Below are 22,413 nucleotides of genomic sequence, written 5' to 3'. Positions count from 1 at the left end.
GCTATTTTGCTTCGGAAGTGTCATGCACAGTGTTGTCTTCTGCAGATGTACGCCAAGTCTGCACAATTCACCTAGGCCTTACTCTCGCTCAAAGAAAGAGTGCCACCGTCTGGGTTCCCAGTTTTACTCCTTTCTTTGAGACCTGAGATCATGCTCTGTAGCAAGAGATTTCTTAGCCAGTAAAAGGCATATTATGGATATTCAGGATGCTGCTTCCTTCTTAGAGGATTTTTAAAGAGGGTAGTTTGGTCACAGCCAAAACAGTCATAGTAACAAAAAAACCCCTGTAAAATGGAGGGAAGAGATGGAAATAGCAACAAGGATAGAAGATTGTCCATTTTGAATGTATTTACTAAGTTATATTTGACCTTGAAAGCTTTAGTTAATAAAACACAAGATAACATTTTTAATTTTAAACCTTAATACTGTTTGTTATTGTAAAGTGACCTGAATGTTGGAGCACAGAGTTTTAAATGGATTTGATTTGTGTTTTTGGCATGTAACACAGCCTGCAGATCACGAGGCCTGTCAACGCTTATGCCTTCAGGTTAACTTGAAACAGTCTCAGCAGTGCATGGTCCTGTTAGTCCACATTGCAGTTCCACGTCCTTCACAGTGTCCACCATGCCAATCTTACCTGAAGACAAGGGACAACACAATTCTCCTCCAGCCAAAGTAAGCACTCTTAAAAATATGGGGGTTTGACGCTTGTTGGAAACCTGTTTGCATATATTTAGGAGTTTATAAAATGAAATCTAATCATTGCTGTGGATTAGTATGTTTTGATTAACTGATGAAGTGATGAATGATCTTTCAATTGATAGAATTCTTCAAATACTTTACAGACTAAGGAATGAGAACTGAAGTTGCTCAAGCACTTGTTTATCAGTTTGAGCTCGAGGCTTATATATCTGCTTGTTCTGAACCATTTATATCAAAGCTGTCCAAAAATGTCCTTACTGGTGTTATTACAGAGAACTTGAACCTTTGAGAAAAGAACTTAGGCTTGTACTTCACAGTAGTCTTGAAACATACAGTGTCGCCTTTACAGATATAGAAGATTCTGTGCAATTCATGTGTGTGTGAAAGATGGAAAGTTGGTTTGTAGTCTTTCTCAGTGCTTTATTTGCCACAGCAGTAGCTGAACATATACTGGAACTATACAGAGAACAGGTAGGCGGTCCCCAGATATATTCGTCAATTTGCTACTCAATTTGTGGCATCTAAGTGGTTTTATATGTTTTATTTGCAGATAAATTTAAAAAATCAATATGAGATGATACTTGTCCCTTTTGATAAAAAGTAATTTATGTTCTAATAAAGTGGTGGTGGTGGTGGGCTGAATTCTTAGCTTAGCTGAGGTAAAGAACGTAACCTGTGACACAGGTTATCCAGATCATCCTGTTTCATGCAAACTGGTGTAAAGAAAGAGGATTTATTATCTGGCACATCCTCAGTTAAAAAAGTATCACTGTCATTGCATTTGAGGACACTGTATTCTACACTTTAGGTGAAAACATCCGCTACTTTAACACTGTTGGAAAATATTGTCAGCAGTGAGCCCTACACTGATTTGTCATGCATTCCATCTAAGTTGCACATTGTGCTGAGTGTTAGTTTCCTGGCTTAAGATAAACACCCCAGATGGATGCAAGTTCATCAGACTATTAGCTGAGAAGATACATTAGGTCAAGAAGATTTTGTTGTTGGTTTGTTGTTTTTTTTTTAACTCGCCCATGTGAAGAGTATTTTAGTAAAAAAGTCTTGCTGGGTGAAACACATCCAAAGAGGGGAAAAAAATTAAAAGCTACCAGATGTCAGTTAATCTAATCCTGAGCATGCTTGTCAAATGGAAGGAATTAAGAATTCCAACCACCTAATAAAAAAAAATTGAAAACATAGATAGATGGGCCTTTTAGAGGAAGGTCTTCGTTGAACTATGATAATGTGATAGTTCATGAATTGGTTACCTGTGCAAAACACTTAGGTTTAGGTAAATTGTTATTTTTAGGTTTAACCAACACACTGCTCATGAGCCTTCTTAAGTTAAGGATTGCAACTAGCCATTGCTATGAGAATTTGATCTTGTTCATAGCTGTTAACACTTGAGTCTTGCTTCAGTCCAAGTTGTACAGCATGACTGTAATAAGTAATATAGCTCATCATTGTGAAGTAAGGACTTGCAAGCAAGGAGAGGGCATCAGAAGGAACTAATAACTGGTGGACTTGTTTTCTGCCATTGAATAAAACTTTCCAAGTCTGGATTCTCATTTTATCTAAAGTGCTGTCTGGAGCCTTAACAGTTTCTGCATTCTGTTTCAGAAGACACTTGCCCACCATCTCCCTGCTTGCACAAGTGCACACACATTCACGAAACAGTTCTGAGAAAAAGAAAATGAACCTTAGCATCACCTGTAGTTTCTTGTTTACTTCAAATAACTTTTATATGATGGGAAGACCTGGGTTATATTTCTCAAATTCATTTTGAGAAAACAAGTGTGGTTTTCCATTTCATTATTTCTTACAGCAGCCTGTGTTAACCATTCTGACTAACTCTAAGCAACATTCATCAAAGTATTCATTAGCTCTGTGTTCCTGAGGGAAGTAGATGTGAAATTCCTGTTAACACAGGTGTGGGCAGTTAGCCTAAATCAAAGAACTTCAGCCCCTTGTTTGAAATGTCTGAATTGAGTGTGTAGTTGAACTCTTACTTTGTGTGCTGTCTTCTTACAGTAAGTATCGAAAATTTTAGGAGTGTTTTATACAGAATCATTTCTCCCACTACAAATCATAGAACTTCATAGTCAGATGTCATTTTTACTTATTTCCATATTTTAATTAGATTTCATGTAGAATAATAAAATAGTGTAATATGCTTTCACTGTTACGCTTAAAAACTCATTTCAGGTTTTTAGTATTAAAAGTACAATTTCTGTACGTATACTGCATACATGCAGCAAAGAAAATTAGATCCTTACCAGTTACGTTAAGATTTATAGTGGCCTATAAATATCCCTACACTTTCAGCGTTGGTTGTGAGCTGCCATCTTTCCCTCTCTTTATATCAAAAGTCCCTATTTCTGTTCCCAGCTTTCTCCTCTCTTTGTATCCTAAACACTACTTTACTGGCTTTACTGACTGCTGAGGAAAAGTCTGTCTTGGATGTTTCTTATACACTGATTATTCCATCATTCAAGTTCTGCATTTCTTTGGGTTTTATTATTCCAATTTAAATTTGTATTGTACCTTTATCAAATCATTGCATGTGATCTGTTTTGTTCTGAAGGAGGTGTCCCATGTTTACTTTGTTCTCCTGTCTGTTTCAACTATATGCAGTTAGAATTTAATTTCATTACCTTACTTTCAAAGCTCAGCACTTCACTTAAACGGCTAAAATTAAGCTTACTTAAAACCCCATCTCACTCAAAATACTGCTTTCTGAGATGCATAACTTTTCCGAGGCTCTTCACATAAGGGTCTGTTTCAGACCAGATTTGTTCTGAAATTCAGTTCAGGCTTTTAATTAATTTCTAAGAATACAGCCAGGTGGCAGAGGATTCCCACCCCCAATGCTCTGAAGAATTCAGTTGGTATACAGTAAAGCTTTATCATCTGACTGTCCTGGCAGGGTAGCTCTTTTAGCAGAGGTGTTTTTTTTTCTTCCCCATTACTGTTCAAATCCATCCAAATTTGGATGTTTTATAAAACTTCTAAAACCACATTTTTTGTATGCTTAGTGAGGGCTTGGTAGAGCTTAACAGCCAGAATGCCTGCAGATGCTATCCACCCTGATATCCCTGAGCCTCTGGGATGTTCTGGTATGGACCAAATCACATGTGCCATCCTCCACAGCACAGTGCAAGCCTCCCTGCAAGACTAGATGACACATAATCATACCTGTAGAGCACGTGGATCAGTTCCCACCTAAGCCATAGAGGCAGAGTCAGTTTTACCCTACATTTTTTCTGGGAGGAGGGTTTGGGGCAAAAAGGAAGCAAAGACTTGGTAGCGGGTAGTCACTGGTACTAGGGTATGAGGCAGCTGACGGGAATGGGTGAGGAGGAGCAGCCTTAGCTGGAAGCTAATGTGGAGGGGGCAGTAACAGGCAGGCAGTGGGAGGGTGATGGAAAACCGGTATTGTCTTCGTGCAGATGTACAGCTGTGACACAAATTAAGCTTCCTGTTAAAGCTGCTCTTCCAAGATTGCATATAGCAGCCCAAGTACTCTTCAGAGTACAAAGATTTCTTTGATTCGAGTCAGCTGGCCCTGCAAAGAGCTTCATGCTCTATCTCTTCCTGCCCCGCTCCTATACAAATATACAGTAAGGTTGGACAACAGGAGGCATGAGTTTTCACTGGTGTAGAAATTGAACTGCTGGTCATAGCCCTTTTCTTTTCTTTTTTTCTTTTTCCTTTTCTTCTTTCCTTTTTTTCTTTTCTGTTATTTTTTCCTTTTCTTTTTTCCTTTTTAATGAGCTGGTTTTAAAGTCCTAAAATGGGCTTGAGTGACTTTAAGGCTGATACTACGTCATTCAAAAGCTTTTGCTCTTTGGCAGTCATAAGATTAGTATAAACAATATACATGTGTACTCAGCTGCTTTGCCCTACAAGCAGAGCAGTCACCTGAATTTTTGTCATTGATTGTTGGACAAAATACATTGTTATTTAGTAACATTTTCAAGAATACTGCTAAAAATTGCTTTCAAATGTCAGTTTGAAAATTTACAATACAACGTCAGTTGTGCACTTGAATAACGTATGCTTTTACATTCTAACATTTCTAATACTACAAGGATATTTTTCTTAAACTTAAATCTTTGTATTATTTTCTTGGCATGTTTCCCAGTCTTCACTCATGCAACTGACAATGTGAACTTGCTGAGAAATGTCATATGAGTATTATGAGTATGGAAGTGTGGAGCTGCATGGAATGTTTTTATTTTATTTTAAAAACCCCGTAACTGACAACAAAATCAAGAATCCTACATCACATGTCCAAGCCAAAACATATTTATTGCCTTTGAGAGGAAGAAGGGTTATTCTTTGTATGTTAAGATTATACTATTTTCAAAATGCTTTCAGATCTTTGAATTGATCAGAAAACACATTATTTCAACAAGAATAAGTGCAGCACTGGGAGAGATGTTGAGGGGATACATATTAGCAGTCATGTAACCATTGGCTTTCTGAATGTATGTAATTCCATTTCAATTTATACTCTTGGTTACTTATTTATTGTAATAAAACTTATGACTACACTAATTTCTCCACATGACAGTAGATGACTGAAACAGTTATTCATTAATGGCCTTTGTTTCAAATAATTGAAATTATTTAATTTTCTCTGTTCTAAAATGTTGACTTGTTAAACTGTGACCTATTAGGTGCTTCATTCTGTAATTGCCTAAATTAGTGCTTTTATAACAGCTTTTATTACCTGCCTATTTAATGAATATTACCAAAATAAATGTTGTTCTGAATTCATTACACTTGTGTCAAACTCTAGTAGGCAAACATTCTTAAAAAAGGAGTAAGCAAAATTGACAGCAAATGTTCTATCAGTAAAAGCAAAGTGATGTTTCTAAGAGTCAAATGTAATTGCCTTTTTGTCATGGATAGCAAACACGCTGTTTTTGAAGATTCAGAAGCACCGAGATGATGAGAGGTGGTCAATGCCCAAAACCTGTCAGTGTTTAAGAGACATTTGGACAATGGCTTTAATACCATGCTTTAACTTTTGGGCAGCCCTGAACTGGTCAGGCAGCTGGACTAGATCATGGTTGTAGGTCCCTTCCAACTGAAAACAATTCTGTTATCTAATCCAATGCCAACTGAAGTAAAAATTTCTTATGAACCTTTGGGTTGTAGTTTCAAGAAAAAATTATATGGAAAATGGCTAAATAAAATAAAATACTTGTACATACTAGTGCCTAAAAGAAGCAATTAGGATATGAGAATTTACAAATTATTCTTTAAATTTTACAACTTGATTGATGGCAGTCCCCTGCCACTTTTGGGAAGTTTTCTCTCCAGCTATAAATACTCACACTGCTAAAATATGATCTACTTATCTCATGATTGTACTGTAAAATAAAAATTGCAGATTTTAGCAGGTGCCTACAATTTCTGGTAAACACCAGATTGCTTATGTAGCCTTTCAATAGTACCGGGCTTGAATTTCTATTTATTTATTTATTTATTTTAATCTGAATGTAGTACATGGGGTAGAAGTAATCACTTTTTTAACTATATATGAGAGATCCACAGTTCTTTCTTCCAACTTGATGTATCTCCATTTGGGATATCTCACAGGAAACTGATTCCTTCTCTTCAGCTGATTGGCATCACTGTACTAGACGGTGTAGGATTATGTTCCTGGGAAAAGTTCTCATATTTAGTAAGAAGGCAAGCATCCACTGATATTCAGTGCCAGTTTCTTTTGTCACTTAAATATTATATTTTATTAAATATTGCATTTATGTTCTTTAAAATATTTTTCTAATTAATGGGAGGAAAACTCAAGTAGAAGGCTAACAAGATAACTTGTTCTATAAATAAATAAATATAAATATTATAATGTATATATAATATAAAAATTATAAAAAATTGTTTTCTGGTTTTGTGGATAACACGCGTACAGTTAATACTGCATTTTTCAAGCTTTCATTGCACACTAGCGCTGTTTGGAGGTTTTGTGTGCCTAATTTAGCCCTGTTATACATAGCTGCTTTTCACTCTTGCATTCAGCTCATTAAGTTCACCAAGTGTTGTACAGGTACTTCAGTCAAGGAATGGTTTGCTGTGTGAAAAATCAGTTTCTCCACCATTTTAAAGCTTTCGCGTTAGTTCCATGCTTATTGAATTTAGTTTGTGTGCATTAAAAATTTGTAAAGAAAACAGATATTGCAAGGCTCCATCAAATTTTTTCAGCAATTTAAGTACAGGTCTCTAAATCACATATGTTTTATCAAATAAGAGCTAATTCTCACTTAGTTCAGTCGTTTTCTCTCTTAGCTAAATTGGACAATACACATTATTTTCCACAGAGCATCAGTATTGAGTTTTTTGGATTTCTGTTTAACTACATTTTTATATTTGTCACAAACCATTCAGGATACTACAGTTGAAGGGACAACACGCAGTACACCTTCTATTGTTCTTCCAGAGAATGCTGTTACGCCAGATGTAGAAATTGATAAAAATCTGGTTAACAGGTACTATATAATACATTACCGATCTATGCATAAATTGTACAGTAATTCCAGGAGCTGTGTTTCTAAAATATTGCTTTGAAATGTATATTATATTAAAATATTATTGCTGTATCTCTGTTTGTACTTTCATCATATTGTCTTTGCACTTTGATGATGATTTGTTTTGGAGGGGGGGCAGAGTGCAGGAATATAATTGACGCTAAAAGAGCAGACATTCATATAATACTAAGCCTGCCAGCTTGACTTGATATACTTTAAATTTACATTGAACTTGCTTATCTTTCAGAATAGCATAATTATAAAGTAAAAAAAAAAAAAGTAAAATACAATTTTGCATAATTTGGACTAAAACCTGTAACTTTTTGAAGTTCATCCTTTTGCTAGCAAATAAAATAGAGCCTGGTGAGGAAAATATTGCTTAGTCAAATCCTTTTGTAGACATACAGTGGAGGGTGTGGGGTGTGCACGCGCTGCAGTCTTACACCTACTAAAGGGATGACTAACAGCTGGATTCCTCATGTTCTGTGCATGGCAATGCACAATACAGTCCTTCTGACTCAGACCCAGTCAATGAGCAACTGAGGCCAAAAAAAGTACAATTGAGCATTTTTATGTTTCCTGAAGTATTCCCTCCCATGGAAATTTTTCAATTCAGTAGCTAAATCCCTAATTCTGGTTTACTGATTATATATGTAAACCAGTAATGCTGACTTTAATCATGTGAATATTTCCACTGAATCACTAAGAACTTTGTAGTGTGATGCAGAATTAGGAAATTAATCCTTGTAAGACTTAAAACAAAAATTACTGGTTTTTAAACATTAAAGTTCTAAGTTCCTCAATGTATGGTCAGCCATCGGTGTTGACTCTGGCAAACGGGTGTATCTTATGTACAAAGCCTGTGTTGTCTGTTCCCTTTTTGAGTTAAAGAACTAGCTATATTACCATTTTAGTACAATATTCTTAGTATCATGCTGAAAAATAGACATTGTAGCAATGTTTCATATCTGTTGTAATTGCTTTGTCTATTGAAAGGAAAATGCAGCAGAAAACCATGTTGTTTGCATGATCCTTAAATTAATAAATTGTGTTTTAATGAAGAAGGAAAGTTTTTGGCAAAAGAGGGACTTCCAGTGTATGACAGTTTGTATAATAAGGCTTATTTGTGTGGGCAGAAGATTTTCAAGGAAGGCTTATGAACATAAAAACACTTTGCAAGTTTTACTAATAGCTTCTGCAAATATTTATTTTTTTATACTTATTATTTAATAGTTTTATGAAATGCTGAAAATGCTTGTCTTCTTCTGACAGGTTATAGCATATTACATGTATCTTTCAGAATAAATCTACTTTCTAACCTTGTGCATATTATCTTGGTATTGACTTAAAACGCATACTGAGTTATGTAATTTAAGGTGATGCTGGTGAAGCTACTATAATTGTATATTGTTTGTTTCCTTAAAAAAATTGTTGGTAGTCTGGCATTGCTGGCAAACTGCTTCATAAGTTAATATTTTAAGATATTAGAATATCATTATATTATTAGCCAGCATCTTTAAAATGTCTTTCTAAAGCCAGTTAAGATGTGCTAAGTTCTTTTAAATTCCTGAGTTGAAAACATTGGGACTTGAGTTACTGGACTTATTTTTCCTATCTAAAATCCAGATGCAACAAGTGTAAGCTGCTTTTCCAGCTCCCTTCTTTCCCTTCCTTCCTTTGTATCTGTTCAGTTCTCCTCATTGTTTCAGTGAAGCTTCAAAACAAACTTCTGTAGCACCTGGAAACTGTGATAGGATCGCATTCCTGATCTTGTGAAATAAAATAGGTATCAGTTAAAAATTCAAATAGATAATGTTTTTCAGCTGACAGCTGAAAAACATTAAAGTCTAGCTTGAATACTATAGTACAGTGAATTTTGAAGCAGATATTTAAGGCTGTTCTGGTGAACAGGGCAAGAATACCACCTTGAGGTGGTAGGCTGTTCAATGGAAATAATAGTCCTGTTTGAAGTTGAAAACTTCAATTCAATCTTGAGTTGAATTAAGGTTATTTTCAGTCTTCTGATAAAGGATACTTATTGACTTGGGATTTTTAATTTATTGACCTGCCATTAGACTTAAAATATGGGAAAAAACTAATTAGAAACTATTGATCATAAATCTATACTATAATTTGTTTGTACTTTTTAAGTGTACTCTCTAAACAAGATTATTTAAGGGTCAGAATTAAAAGCAGCATTATTTGGTGGATCAGTATTTAATTTTCTGCAGTCATTGGAGACTTTCACCTGGTTTTCAATCTAGAAAGTTGCCGTATTACTATATGGGAGTGTTAATGTGAGAGCCTAAGACATTATTTCAATCATAAAACTTAGTTTAGGAAGCACAAACAATTTACAAAGACTAATTTTTTATTCAATGTACCATATTTACGTGAGTTTTAAGTCATAATAATGAACTAAAGAAAATTTAGTTTTTCTGAGAAATTGAAAGTTCACAGTGTATGACATTAGCAGCAAATGTCAGAACTCCTTTGTGAAAGCAATTTTTGTCATTTTCCTTCTTTCTGCAATATTCCTCCATTTTCCAGTTGTTTGAAGATGAGAGGAATTACAATAAAACCTTTTTGGTTTTTTTTCTTTTTAATCAAAGACAAGTGGTTTCTTTTTAACATTAAATTTTTGTGAATTAGAACTTTTTTTGGTGCCACACTCCCATAATTTCTGTTTGTTCATTTTTCTCTCTAGGCCTCGAAGTCCTCATAGGAGACATTCTAACCGTGCCACTAGGAATCCAACAAGTTCATTGACTTCTGTTGGTAAGAAGTGATTATTCATTTAAGCTAGGATGTTTTCTCAGAAGGTATGACATGCAATAAAGACCTAAATAGGGTGTCTGACTATTGACTACAGCTTTTTTCTTCTGTATACTCTCTGTAATACCTGAACAGGCAATACTGCTAGCGTGCTGAATTGTGATCATGAGTTTGACAAGTGCATTGCATGCAGGCAGATCTAGGGAAATGCATATTGTTAGTTTCATAAAGTTGTTAGATTAGTGTGTTAGCTTAACATTTTTAGAAGGCTGGAGATATACATGCTTAAAATTCTTGTTTTATGGAAAATACTGTTCAGTAATGCTCGTTTTGTTACTTTTGATCAACTGGAGTTTTTTTTAGCAAGGAGCTTGACAGATGAAAGACTGGTGTCTCAAGTTAATTAGTTTGGCTATTATATCAGATTAAACTTTAAATGAAAACAAGCAATCCATGGGAAGTTTTTCTTCATTTCTTCACTTTCTAATGAGTCTATTTACTATATAATTAGTTTTGTTAGTTTTGTGGTAGGTATCTGTGGAGTAAATTTTTATTCAAGGGGACTAATGGTGTGGATGCAGATTTTTAAGTACTACAGACTGAGATAAATGCTCATGCTGTAAGTCAGTGGCAAAGCTCCCATTGGTTCTTAGTCTTGGTATGTTTGCATTTGGATTGTTACTTGTCTCCATTTATGTATTTCCTGTGAGGTAAAAGTTGAGCAGAGTTGATAGAATGTTTATATTAATGCATGTAAAGTTGTTGTTAATACCAGACAGCTCTTCACACAATGCAGTCGCTTACTCACTCATAGTTAGCTCACTGACACAGTCACAATTTTTTTCATAGTTACCCGAGAATAAATGTCTGACTTGTAGTCTGTCGTTGATGCTAGTGTGGGCTGGTGGCCTTGTACAGATTGAGCAGACTTTTGGTGATGTATTTATCGATTCTTGCAGATCCAACAAGCTTACCAGCCTGTAGAGTTTATCAACGCATGAAAAACCTGCATGTGTTACCTTGTCAGCATATATGTTACCGTTCTTCGGCCTGTTGTTTTCAGTTGACTGTTTCTCCATTAAAGCCTAGATGCTTATAGAAGCCATTCATACCAGCTCACGCAGAAAGGGCCTTTCTGACAACAGGCTACATTCCTTGCTAAATCATAGCCTGGAGGACTGTAAAAATTAGTGCTCAAAGTTTAGTGTTTTCAACCAGTTTGGAAGTCGGGCATTAATGGGTTCCTTCTACAACTATTGAAAACTTGTTTAGAAAACAATGTATTAATGTAAATGTCTAAGTGTGAGGCAGTGGCTTTCAGTTTGTGGTCTATGCATTCTCCTGGGTCACATATCTTAACATATCAACATAAGTTGGCATGAGGAGAAGCAGTCTCTAGCAATGCCTTCTTTATTTGCAATTCTTTTTGGAAAATCCTTGCGGGTCCACCACATGGTAGAGATTGATTTGCTTTTTTGAAATAGCTTTATAATTCTCAGGCTTTAGCTATGCTTCTTCTGCCTGTGGCTTTGCCAGGTGCAGCTTTACTGTTTCTTCTGCATTGTGGGAAAAGCTCTTCTATCTGCATAGAATAAAATAAAATCTTTATACTTCCAAACTCTGCACTTTATTTTATAGATTATTTGATGGAATCACGTGTATGTTAAAATTAGTGTGTATAAATCTTTGCCAGGTGAATTTGTGGGACCTTAGCCTTGAAAAACTGGACATAAAAAATCCATGGGGAAACCGAGTCTACAACAGAAATGCCATGACTGCTGGTTGAGATGGATCAAATGCCACTTTCACTGATAAATTAGAAAACCTGTATTGGGTACACAGCTGAAAAAGCCAGTTTCGCGTATCAGAGCATCTTTAATCATAGTAGCTTAATCTTTTTGAGGACTTGCTCTAAACTTGAGAATATAACAACATGAGAAATGAGCAGACATTAATGTTTCTTAAATGCAATCTCAAAGCTAAATTTGTAGACATGTTTTGTACTTGTTACTCTGAAATGCCACAACATATATGGATATACGTGGTTTAGCTCTAATTCTGACGTTTTCTATGCAGACAACAGAGGTCATGTGATCGATCTGGTAAATGATAAGCTACCAGATGTCAAAATATCAGAGGAAGACAAAAAGAAGAACCTTGAATTACTAGAAGAAGCAAAGAAAGTGAGTGAGAGATTTCTAATGCGCAGAGGCAGAAAGTCAAGAAGCAGCCTTCCAGAGTCACCCACAGGTAGGTGCAGATTCTGAAAATAAAACTTTTGTATTCTACTTCAAAGATTTGCAAAGGCATAAACAAGCATCTACTGTAATGCATACATTTCTGCTGTATACATGCACTTCGTTAATTCGAAGTTCAGAATCCCTCTGCCCCTCCTCACAATTGCATATAAACCAGAAATGACAAATCCGTATGACCAATTCAGATGTAACAGTGGGTGATGGTGTTTTTAAGTGCCTGAATGACACACTGCAAACACTGTAACAGGAAAGCATGAAGTATTTCTATTGAAATCTAAAAAATGGTCACAAATTTCTGTTTGTGAAGATTTTCTTCCTAAAGTTCCTATCGTACATGAAACTTTAATGGCAAGATTCATACTGCTGAAAAACATTCCCCCCAGACGTAATTACACAGGCTTTTATTCTGAACATAGCAATAAGCTAAATGGACCAGATCCTCCTTTAAAAAAACAGCAGAATAAAATGTTTTGTTCTAGAATGCGAGTTAACATTATTTTTTTCCCCGCATATGAAGTGTTTGAAAACTAGGACAGAATGCCATTTTATTGCAAAGTAGGGCTTTGATTTAGCTTTGAAATGCCACTTCAAAACAAAGTTCTATCTTAAAATTGGCTTGACAGTTTCTAGAGGAAAAAACCCCAACTATACGTTTTTATTAACCTTGTGAGTCTGTCTCTTGGTGTCTAATTCTGTCATGCAGTGCTTACAGTATCAGAAAACTGAGGAGAATAAGGTGTTCTGTGCATCAACAGAATTATGTTAGTTTATGGCAGATATATGAGATAAAACCTACTCTGAGTTCCTAATTGCCAAGTACAACTTGGCAATTAAAATGACTTGTTGAGTTCTGGACAAACACTTAGCTGATGACTATGAGATTCATGTTTTAATCTTGTCTGAATTGTAAAAATTAAGTAGCTACAAGCAGAGAAATTAAAATTACCTTTTTTTTGTTTCTTTTTGTCTTTGTTTTAATGAAGCAGTTTCCCCTACACTTAGTCCTAAAGTTTCACCAGTAGCATCTCGGAGCAACTCTCTTACTCTTCCAGTTCCATCAGGTAAAATGTTGTACACAGGCTCAAACTTCAACCTATAAAAACTCACCAAAAATGTGGGGTTTAATATTTCTTGAGGAGATGTCAAAATATGTTGATTCAGGCATCTCATCCTGAATATGACAAAACTCATGAATGCCCACTATATATATACTTTTTAAATGATATTTTTATTGCTTTGTGCTGCTAGGTTACATGATCTATATTTTTATTCTTTTCAATAATGAAGTTTTGAGAAGCTTTAATGATCTTTCACTTACCCTATTTTAGGTAATTTCTTTTTCTCTTTTAAATTGTATTTTCCACATTTATATTTTGTCCTTAATACATTACATGGAACTGTGCATGTATGTGCTTGCTAATGCTGTAGTAGTATAAATTTTGAGCAAAACATCAGGATATGCATCTGAATGAATTATGTGTGTGTCTTTCTAGGGTCTGATGTGGGCACAACCACTAGTGTCGAGTCAGTATCTCCAGGACAGGTAAGAAAGAGCTGAATAGTCTGCAGAGTAAAGCTGGTTGTTACAGTACTATATTACACTATGCTGTCCTGATAGTCCCTCAGGAAAATGGGATGTCTTGAATACCATTTTATATACCAAGATTAGATTTACTGATAGTTTTTTGTGCAGAGTGTGAGACTAATAAATCTTTAATCTGAAGACAAAAATCCATGAGGTAGCAAGCACTGAAGAATCACAGAGATCTGTTAAGTGTAGAAAATGGAAGAAGAACCAATATAATCCTAATCCATGGAAAAAACTAGTCCCTAAAATTACTTCATAAGTAAATGTGACAAGCAGTGTAAAAATTAATAGATTCAAAGTTCATCCATTAATATCTATATCTAACATTTGCAGCATAGATGTGAAAGATAACCTTATAAGGCAACTGTGTTCTTCCTTTTTTGCTAGAATAACAGAACTGTGAAAGAAGATGACAGGCAAACTGCCGAGGTGAGTGTTTCACATTGTGTTGAAAAAAATCTGCCTGTTTGTCTTAGCACACATATAATTATGTAACTGAAAAGGCTAAGACTGTTCACTGGGTGAAAAGAAAAATGATACTGCTCTAAGAGATTGGGAAGCACCTGCAAATGTAGTGGAGGACAATGGGTTTACAGCTGGCCTTTACATTCTGTCATGCACCCTGCTCCAGCTCAGTTAAAATCAATATACTAAATAACTTTATAAGTAAAAACACCTACTATAGCTACTTTGGCGTGTACTGGTGTTTTAGACAGATGTCCTCTTCTAGACCCTTTCGGTTCAATGGAAGATGTTACTATGCCTTGTGCTCCGCACCACTGATGGGATGTTACTCCATACAGCTATTAGTGGAATAGCTTATACAAATGTTCCCTAATTTGTTTTAGGTGCTATCAGGTGGTCTTTTAAAGAGATTTTGCTGTGAGTGGATTAGGCAATACTTAGAGAAAACAGTATGGCAGCAGAATTTTGGAGCAGTTACTATAACAGAGAGGAGTAGCAACATATCTTAAGACAGAGCCCACGATTAGATTGTATGTTGGTTGCCTTAAATTGCTGACACAGGTACCCCTAGACAAATTACAGATTTCTGTACCACAGTAGCAAAGGTACAGGCAAACATTCTTTTGCTAGTTCTCCTGTAGAGATGGCAGCCAAATTATAATCTATGATACTGCACACAAAGAAAGAAGAGAGAAATTAAAATGTGTGTTTTAACTTAGTTTACAAGCCCATAGGTTTTTCCCTTGAGAGATAAGGGGCTAACAGGAAACAAAGGAAAGTGCTGTAAGATACAGAGTTAAAGGCGTGTACTCAGACAAACCTTAAATTGAGATGATGAGAAACTTGACTGTATAAGGATTGCTCTAATGAGCTGTGGAATGGGAGGAGGTTATCTCAAAAGTTCAGAGAAGAGATTCCCAATTCAGTGTTATTTCAAGTGCCTTTTAAAAATTATTTCACTCCTCAACAGCACATGTTTAAAAGCAAATCTAACTGGAAAGGACATGGCTTTTTACAGTGAAAATCTGCCCTTGGGTAGGGGAAAAGAGAAGTCTGCACTTGTTTCTCTGTTTTGTGTGTGTCCCTCTACTTTCAGAATGCTGCAAAAGGATTAATTGATCGGAGGCAGAATGATCAAAGAAAGATTTCTCAGGGAAGGTTGGTTCCTCGTTCTGCTGGGTTTGACAACTCCAAAGATAAGCTTTCAGAACAAAAAGAAAACTTTGATCCATGTAAACATATGGATACTTTACCTAAATGCTCCCCTTCAGGTGGTGATGGTGGCAGAATGTCTCTTAACACTTGCATGAATGTTCGTGAAAATGAACTTGGAAAATCATTTCTCAAGAAAGCAAAAGAAAATGATGTTCCTTTAAGAACCCATCTACCAGGACCAGGAATAGGAAATATAGACTCAAAGCTAAAAATTCCTGTTCCAGAAATGAGGGACCATAAAGTTTCATGTAAACCAGAATTTAAACTGTGTGGACTGCGTCCTCCTCTACTACGGGCTGTATCATGGGATAGTTTGGAGCCTGGACAGAAAGATAAAACACCTTTAAAATTACCATCTGAGGAAGATAAAAGCTTTGTTGTTGGTAATAAATCCAGCAATCAGTTGAAAGCATTCAAAGACCTTCAAATCCAAGTTCAACCAGTTCGAATGCAGAAACTGACAAAGCTCAGAGAGGTGAGTCCTAGTCATCAGTAAGTATCCTGGGTTTTATATCCTACTAAACTTCCAGCTTGCTTAGCATTAGTTTTATCATTGCCAGAAACATACAGTGATATAATGGAAAACAGTGTCAGCAAAATCAATACAGAATTGTATCTTGTATTTCCTTTGCAACTTTAGTAAATTGTAACCTGTAACTAAATTCTGTGGAATTATTCTAATTCTCAGTTCTCTTCAAATACGCGTCAACTGCACTGTGGTATCGTCAATATGCACATATGCATGTGCATATACTCTTGCACACATGCAGGTTTTGGCCCCCAGAAAAAAATTGTACTACTGGTGTCAAGAAAGTACTAATTGCTTACATTGTGACAGAAAGGTGAGTCTAAAACACAATGTATCTCATTTTTGCATCGTTTACATGACCTATAAACAGGAAGCAGTTGATTAACAATCATGGAATTTGTAAAACATACTTGGGACTAAAGTGATCTATTTTGATTTCTAAAGAGAATTTTAGATCTGAAGAATCTTTCCTTCCTCAGGATGTAGCAACATTCTCTTTAAAAGAGTCACTTACGCTCTTTTACATCCTTTGCTTCCCTATGATATGCTTTTTCTGCTCCTTTGGAATTGTCCTCGGATTCACAAGCTCTCACAGTATGTTAACTAACTGATTTCTGTATGAGTGGGCTGTGTATAAACAGAAATCTTTAGCTGAAGTTTGGAGACGGTTACTGTACTCTTGTTTAAGGGCTTAGAATCCTCTGCGTGTTGTATACTATTTGTAAACTTTCTTTGGATTTAAAAATCACTTTTACTTTGTTCAGCCTAGTGGTTTTGAGTTCCATATTGGTTGGTAATTCTCCATCCTAGGGGCATCCTGTCATTGAAGAATACTAGCCTTAGCAATAACATTACATTTGCAGGGTCTCAGGGGACAGGAAATTGTTTTATTATGGTTTTTGGCTTATTGAACATTGTCAGAAAATGTCTCAGAGTGTCCAGGCTTGTAAAACTGGGTGTCTCTGAGAGCAAGGGCAGCTAGAGGGTGGCCAGAATTATAGTTCCTAATTCTAACATGGCACAAATGTGTCACCTGCTTGAAGGATAGACTTGGACTGTGAAGCCTGCAATGATTTGTAAAAATTAAGAGTTAAACCCTAAGAATTAATGAGTGTATTAAAAAACATAAAAATGTCATGAAATGAGAAACCACCATCATAAAGCAACTACCATGTGGGTATAGCAAAAATGACCTTGGAAAGGAAAAACAAGGAAAAAAAAGTGATGATTACTTTCCTTAACCGCCTAATAAGAATGTTTTCTTTAACCTCCATTAGTTAGTATTTTAAAGTGAATAGAGGGCTGACAGGTGAGAACCTCAGGTTATGCACTTCGGTTAATTCATTCCCATTGTATTGCTCGGGAATGGCAGCTTAGTTTTTCATCTTCTCCTGTTTATATAACACACATATTCTTTGCATTAATTTACTGGAATTTTTGATTATAGAGACACTATATATATATATATAATCTTGAAAGTCCTAGATGTTAAGCACAAATAGTAGTTAGAATCAGAAGATTAATACACGATACATAATTCCAGTTAGGTGAGAATTGAACACTCTCAAGTAGGAATTATTTGCTTATAAACAAAAGCCTGTGTTTGTGAATTGTAAACATATCTGAGAATACAAAAGTAGAAAATGAGGATGTGATAGGAGGAGAGGTGAGGTAACAAGGTTTAATCCTTGAGAGTATATTCCTCCCTCCGTGTAAGGAATAGAGGCAGAGTACAGTAACAGTGAAGTATTAACTTGCAGCTGTAGCATACCAAGCTTCAGTCTGAGTGGCAAAGTCTCACGTATATATCTGATTTTCTGAATTTTCTCTCCTTTCTGGGATACTTACTACTATTGTTTTTTTCATTCTTATTTACTAAAACTCTCATTTACCAAAACTCAATTTTTCTACTTGAGTAAGAGGCACATGTTGTAAATCTCTGTTTGCATGACCAGGAATTCTTCTAAATAATGCATGTATGAAATTTGAAATATGTAATATCTAAGAGCATGTGTGTGAATGTACATGTATCCATGCAGTGTAGCATACATTATTATATTATAACAATATAAACAATACAAACATCTCCATTATGTTTATTGACTAAGGTAAATGTTATATTTAGTGTTCATGTGGCAGGGATATTTAAATTGAGATTTCTAGTTAAGTTACTTGGAAATGTTACTGTTTTTCTTAACAGGAGCATATTTTGATGAGAAATCAAAATTTAGTTGGACTTAAACTTCCTGAACTTAGTGAAGCAGCTGAACAGGAAAAAGGTGCAGTATCATAAAACCTGGAAGGAGTGTTTGTTTTACAGTGATTTTTATAATTGACCAATAAGGAGGGGGGGAAAAAGTCTTTTTCTTCAATTGCAATAGTAATTATAATGAAGCAGTCCTTGAGGAAGGTAGTAAATGATGAAAAAGAGAGATCACTTGAATTTCTTTATGATCTGGGCCAAGAAGATACTGTAGGTATTATTACAACCAAATGAAAAGATACATACCTGGAACAGAGTCTACCTTGTACTTAATAGGCGGAGCACTGCCACAAGTTTCAGTGACTTTCTGAAAAAAGTTCCAGCAGTGATGGACTGGATGGATGTGACCTTTGCAAGATATTGTAGCCATAAGTCTGAGTTTGATCCTTGAAAACATGAATAAGAGGTGGAATGCTTTATTCCTGCTTTTTTTTTTTTTTTTTTTTTAGTATATGTGTGGCAAATATAGAAATGACATATTCACTTCTTGTGCACAGCTCTGCGTCATTGTGGATAGGTAAGAGTAAGGCCAGAGAAGAGGCATAAATGTAATTGAAGGACTGGGAAAATATACCTTGCAATAAGATGTGGAGAAGCTCAATTTCTGTGGTTTTTAATAAAGAAAAGGCTTAAAATGCTACAGAAATGAGGAAATGGAAATCTGGCACCAAATTGTTTTTCCAGTGTAACACAAGCACATGAGATTTGATGCCTGTAGGCTGTATCTAAAAAAGATTCAGAACAGAAATAAAGAACAAAGATACAGTCCTGAGGACAATTCAATACCTGGAAGAACTAAATAGCAGTGGTGCTGAGCAATCAGTTGAAAATATTTAAACCAAAACTGTGTCGTTTGGAAGAACTTAAGTCAGAACTTGTTCAGAGTGTTCTTAAGGCCACATTAACAGAAATGGAAAAGGTTAATACAAAAGGAGCTGAAACTCTTTGCCCAAGATTTGATCCAAGGACAGTTTCCATTTTTCCTAGTACTGTTCAATTTGCTAATTCATAGATTTGCTTTGGGACTGTTTCATAAGGCCTTAAAGTTTCTGTTACACAGGGAGATGGATGAGATACTGTATCTCCTATTATCTCTGGAAACAGGCTCATCTTCAGTCTGAGTGAAACAAGATTAAAAGAGACTTCTTGTCCTCTTTCTGTATTACTGATTATATCTTTGCATTCTTAGATATGTAGTAATATTCCTGTCACTCTGCTAACACATGATTTCCCAGAAATTATTTAGTAGGCTTTATTTGATAGTAACTTATCTGAATGATAGCCAGGACATTAAGGGTCAACTCCTTGTCCTCAGTGGGGAAAACAAGTGAGGGGTCAAATTCTGAGTTCATTTGTTAGGGAGACTTACTTCCTTACATTGTCATAAAAGCCACCTTGTGCTTTTCAAATGGAGTAGTAATTTTACTTAAATAATAGGAAATAGCCAGATACTTCATTATTACTATTATGAATCAAATATACTGGCTCCATCATGTTTTGCTTTCAATGCCAAGTTATTGTGATCATCTGAGTAAACACAACTTTACATCTACAGTTTAGATAAGCACAATATATTAGATCTGGAGACATTGTGGTGTCAGACTGGCTTTTTATGGGGACACACACGTCTGTTCTGAAGTAAGTAGTGCATTTTTTAAATACAAAGAAAGTGCACAGATCTATAATGTAGCTAGAAAGAATCTCCCATTCTTTTCTGTCTCACAGGTTAACGTTCTCCACATTTACAAAACTTTGTCTTTTTCACGCTGTTTTGCAAGTGTAAGGATCATTCTGTTACACCAAATGAACAGGAGAGCTGTACAAAGATATCTTCCTACATCAGAGATTCAGACTGGAGAACCTGATTTTCCTATAGGAGAGTCCTTCATTAAATTCTGGCAAGACAGGAGGAGTTAAGGGAATTACTATACATGAAATTAAATAAAATGAAAATATAGTTCAGTAACATGAATTTTAAAAAGTTTGAGCCATGTCTTGGTCTTTATGCAAGTGACAGAAGTAGAGAATGTAATTATAACCTTATGTCCGGTTTAATGAACATGCAGTGAAAACAAGTACATGTTGTACATTTATCACCATAAATAGTGCACAAAATCTGCAGTATAGTACATTATACTAGAGTTGATCTTGGTAGGTGGCATTTAAAACCTTAGAAAATGACAGTACACTATTACAAAATCTAAGCTAAAATATTGCAGAAATGATGTAACTGTACTGGTAAAGCACAAATGCACAATGTTAGGTTAGATGTTCTAGTAATTGAATTCTAGGAAAAATACTAAATAATTATTTTTCAGTGCATTAGAGACTGTCAGAGCACATATTACTTCAGCCTTTCTAAAGAAAGGATGGCAATTGTACTGATTAGTTTTGTCACTGCTCAAAAAGACAACAGGAGATCTTTACTCAGTAAAGAAGAGTGATGAATCACCATGTGCAATAAAGGAAGTAACGTTCTGCATGAAACGATAGACCTTTCCTTGTTGTTCACTTTTTCTCCCAGTAGAGTTAGGGTGAAAGCTTCAGTGACTTAAAAAGGACACAGTTAGGCTAAAAGGTCTTACTTGGCTCTGAGATGCTGACTATTAATACATTAATGCATGACTTTAAAAATAACACATAAAATATTTTATCTGAAAATGTCTTTAGGCCCTTCGCCTCTCCCTTCCCCCACTGAAGAGGAAGAAACAAAAACCAGCTCCGATGTCATGCCCAGCATTCCCGATGTATTGCTGCGAAAACTACGAGTGCACAAATCACTTCCAGGAAGGTAAAAGGTCATTAGCCGTAGAAAGACATCATCTTGGGGAAGGCACAGTAATTGTTTCCAGTGAACTCCCTTTAAAATGGAGTTCCATTGATAAGGGATCCATATAAGTAGAGAAATGCTGCATCTTAAAATGTGCAACACAGATTTTCTGAAAAATTTTGAGGAGTGCACCAACTTCCAGTGACTGGCCAACTTTTAAAATTAGTTTGCGAGTTCTACATAAAAAGTCTGAAACCAGACCTGCATGCTACAACTGCATTTTTATACAAATTTTCCCACCAGTCATCCAGTCCTGGTTTTCAGGATTGCTGCTACAGATATAAATTGATGCTGAAAATGTTAGTATTGCTTTCCCCCAGAAAAATAATTGGTCCAGGTAGTGCTTTCCCGTGGTAAAATTTGGGAATGTAAGAATTCTGCAATTTTTCTACAGGTGACAATTTTTCAGGGAAATGGAGTTTATTTTGCAAACACATTTGTAGGACCCACTCATGAATTCCCTGATCTTGGGCTGTGCAAGAAGGTGCTTATCGACAGATTGCTTAACACCTGCCGTGGTTCAGGAGTCTCTCCTTTCACTCTTACACAATCTGAAACAGTATGTCTGCACGTTATAGATGTGTAGGCTAGCACCATAGGAGAGATCATTTGAAACTAGAGCTGTCATTGCATAATGCAATATAACTATAGGAAGGGAATGCTCTGGTCCATACTCTCTGAGGTAGAGTCATAATAGACTATACCTGCCAGGTGTTTGTCCAGATCTTTAGAATTACCCTTTTTTTTTTTCTGATTTGAGTTTACTGCTATTGAAACTTAACATTTTCTTGACAGAATTTAAGTGGAATTTTCCTTTTAAGGGGGGAGGTTTATGTTTAAAATGGCACAAAAGTCTGTATTTTGCTCAGGCCCAAGCGATATAGGGAAGAAAGCTCAAATGAAGCATTTATCACCACATTCTTTGCATCCCTTGCATCACTGATAATTTTAGAGACTAAGCATATTTTATTTTGTATTGGTTAGAGTAAAACTAATAGTCTTCCATATTTCTGCATAAACCTTTTCTTTGAGAGAAATAAACCATAATAAAAAAATGCTTATTAGACATTTAAACAATTCCAAACATATTTGGCCAGAGCTTCCTAAATTCATCCGTGTGTTTCTATACTATAAATACCAGAGCCCTTCAATCATTTGAGACAGTCAGTAAGTGCTCTCTGTGCAGATGAAATGAATATTTAACATTTTTTGAAGGAACTATTACATACAAAATTTT

The 22,413-nt window shown here is 35.6% G+C and overlaps 1 protein-coding gene across 10 annotated transcripts in view; it reads left to right on the top strand.

Moving 5' to 3' along the window:
- The window catches only part of IRAG1 (inositol 1,4,5-triphosphate receptor associated 1), a 115,027-nt gene that overhangs the window by 74,501 nt on the left and 18,113 nt on the right, over window positions 1-22,413 (top strand). For 6 of the 10 annotated variants that reach the window (XM_040608780.1, XM_040608785.1, XM_040608783.1 and 3 more), the window contains 10 exons: window positions 548-675; window positions 7,114-7,214; window positions 9,961-10,031; window positions 12,105-12,278; window positions 13,270-13,347; window positions 13,780-13,829; window positions 14,262-14,303; window positions 15,436-16,029; window positions 18,284-18,362; window positions 21,017-21,137. In XM_040608780.1, the coding sequence (XP_040464714.1) occupies window positions 625-675; window positions 7,114-7,214; window positions 9,961-10,031; window positions 12,105-12,278; window positions 13,270-13,347; window positions 13,780-13,829; window positions 14,262-14,303; window positions 15,436-16,029; window positions 18,284-18,362; window positions 21,017-21,137 (1,361 nt within the window). In that variant the 5' untranslated portion in view covers window positions 548-624. Of the gene's footprint in view, window positions 1-508; window positions 676-7,113; window positions 7,215-9,960; window positions 10,032-12,104; window positions 12,279-13,269; window positions 13,348-13,779; window positions 13,830-14,261; window positions 14,304-15,435; window positions 16,030-18,283; window positions 18,363-21,016; window positions 21,138-22,413 lie in introns of all 10 variants that reach the window. The other 4 variants (XM_040608788.1, XM_040608786.1, XM_040608784.1 and 1 more) reach the window with 3 other exon arrangements.

Source organism: Falco naumanni, chromosome 10 (assembly GCF_017639655.2).
Source record: "Falco naumanni isolate bFalNau1 chromosome 10, bFalNau1.pat, whole genome shotgun sequence".
Taxonomy (NCBI): domain Eukaryota; kingdom Metazoa; phylum Chordata; class Aves; order Falconiformes; family Falconidae; genus Falco; species Falco naumanni.
The sequence above is the reverse complement of the archived record's forward strand: the minus strand, read 5'-3'. Positions and strand labels throughout refer to the sequence as shown.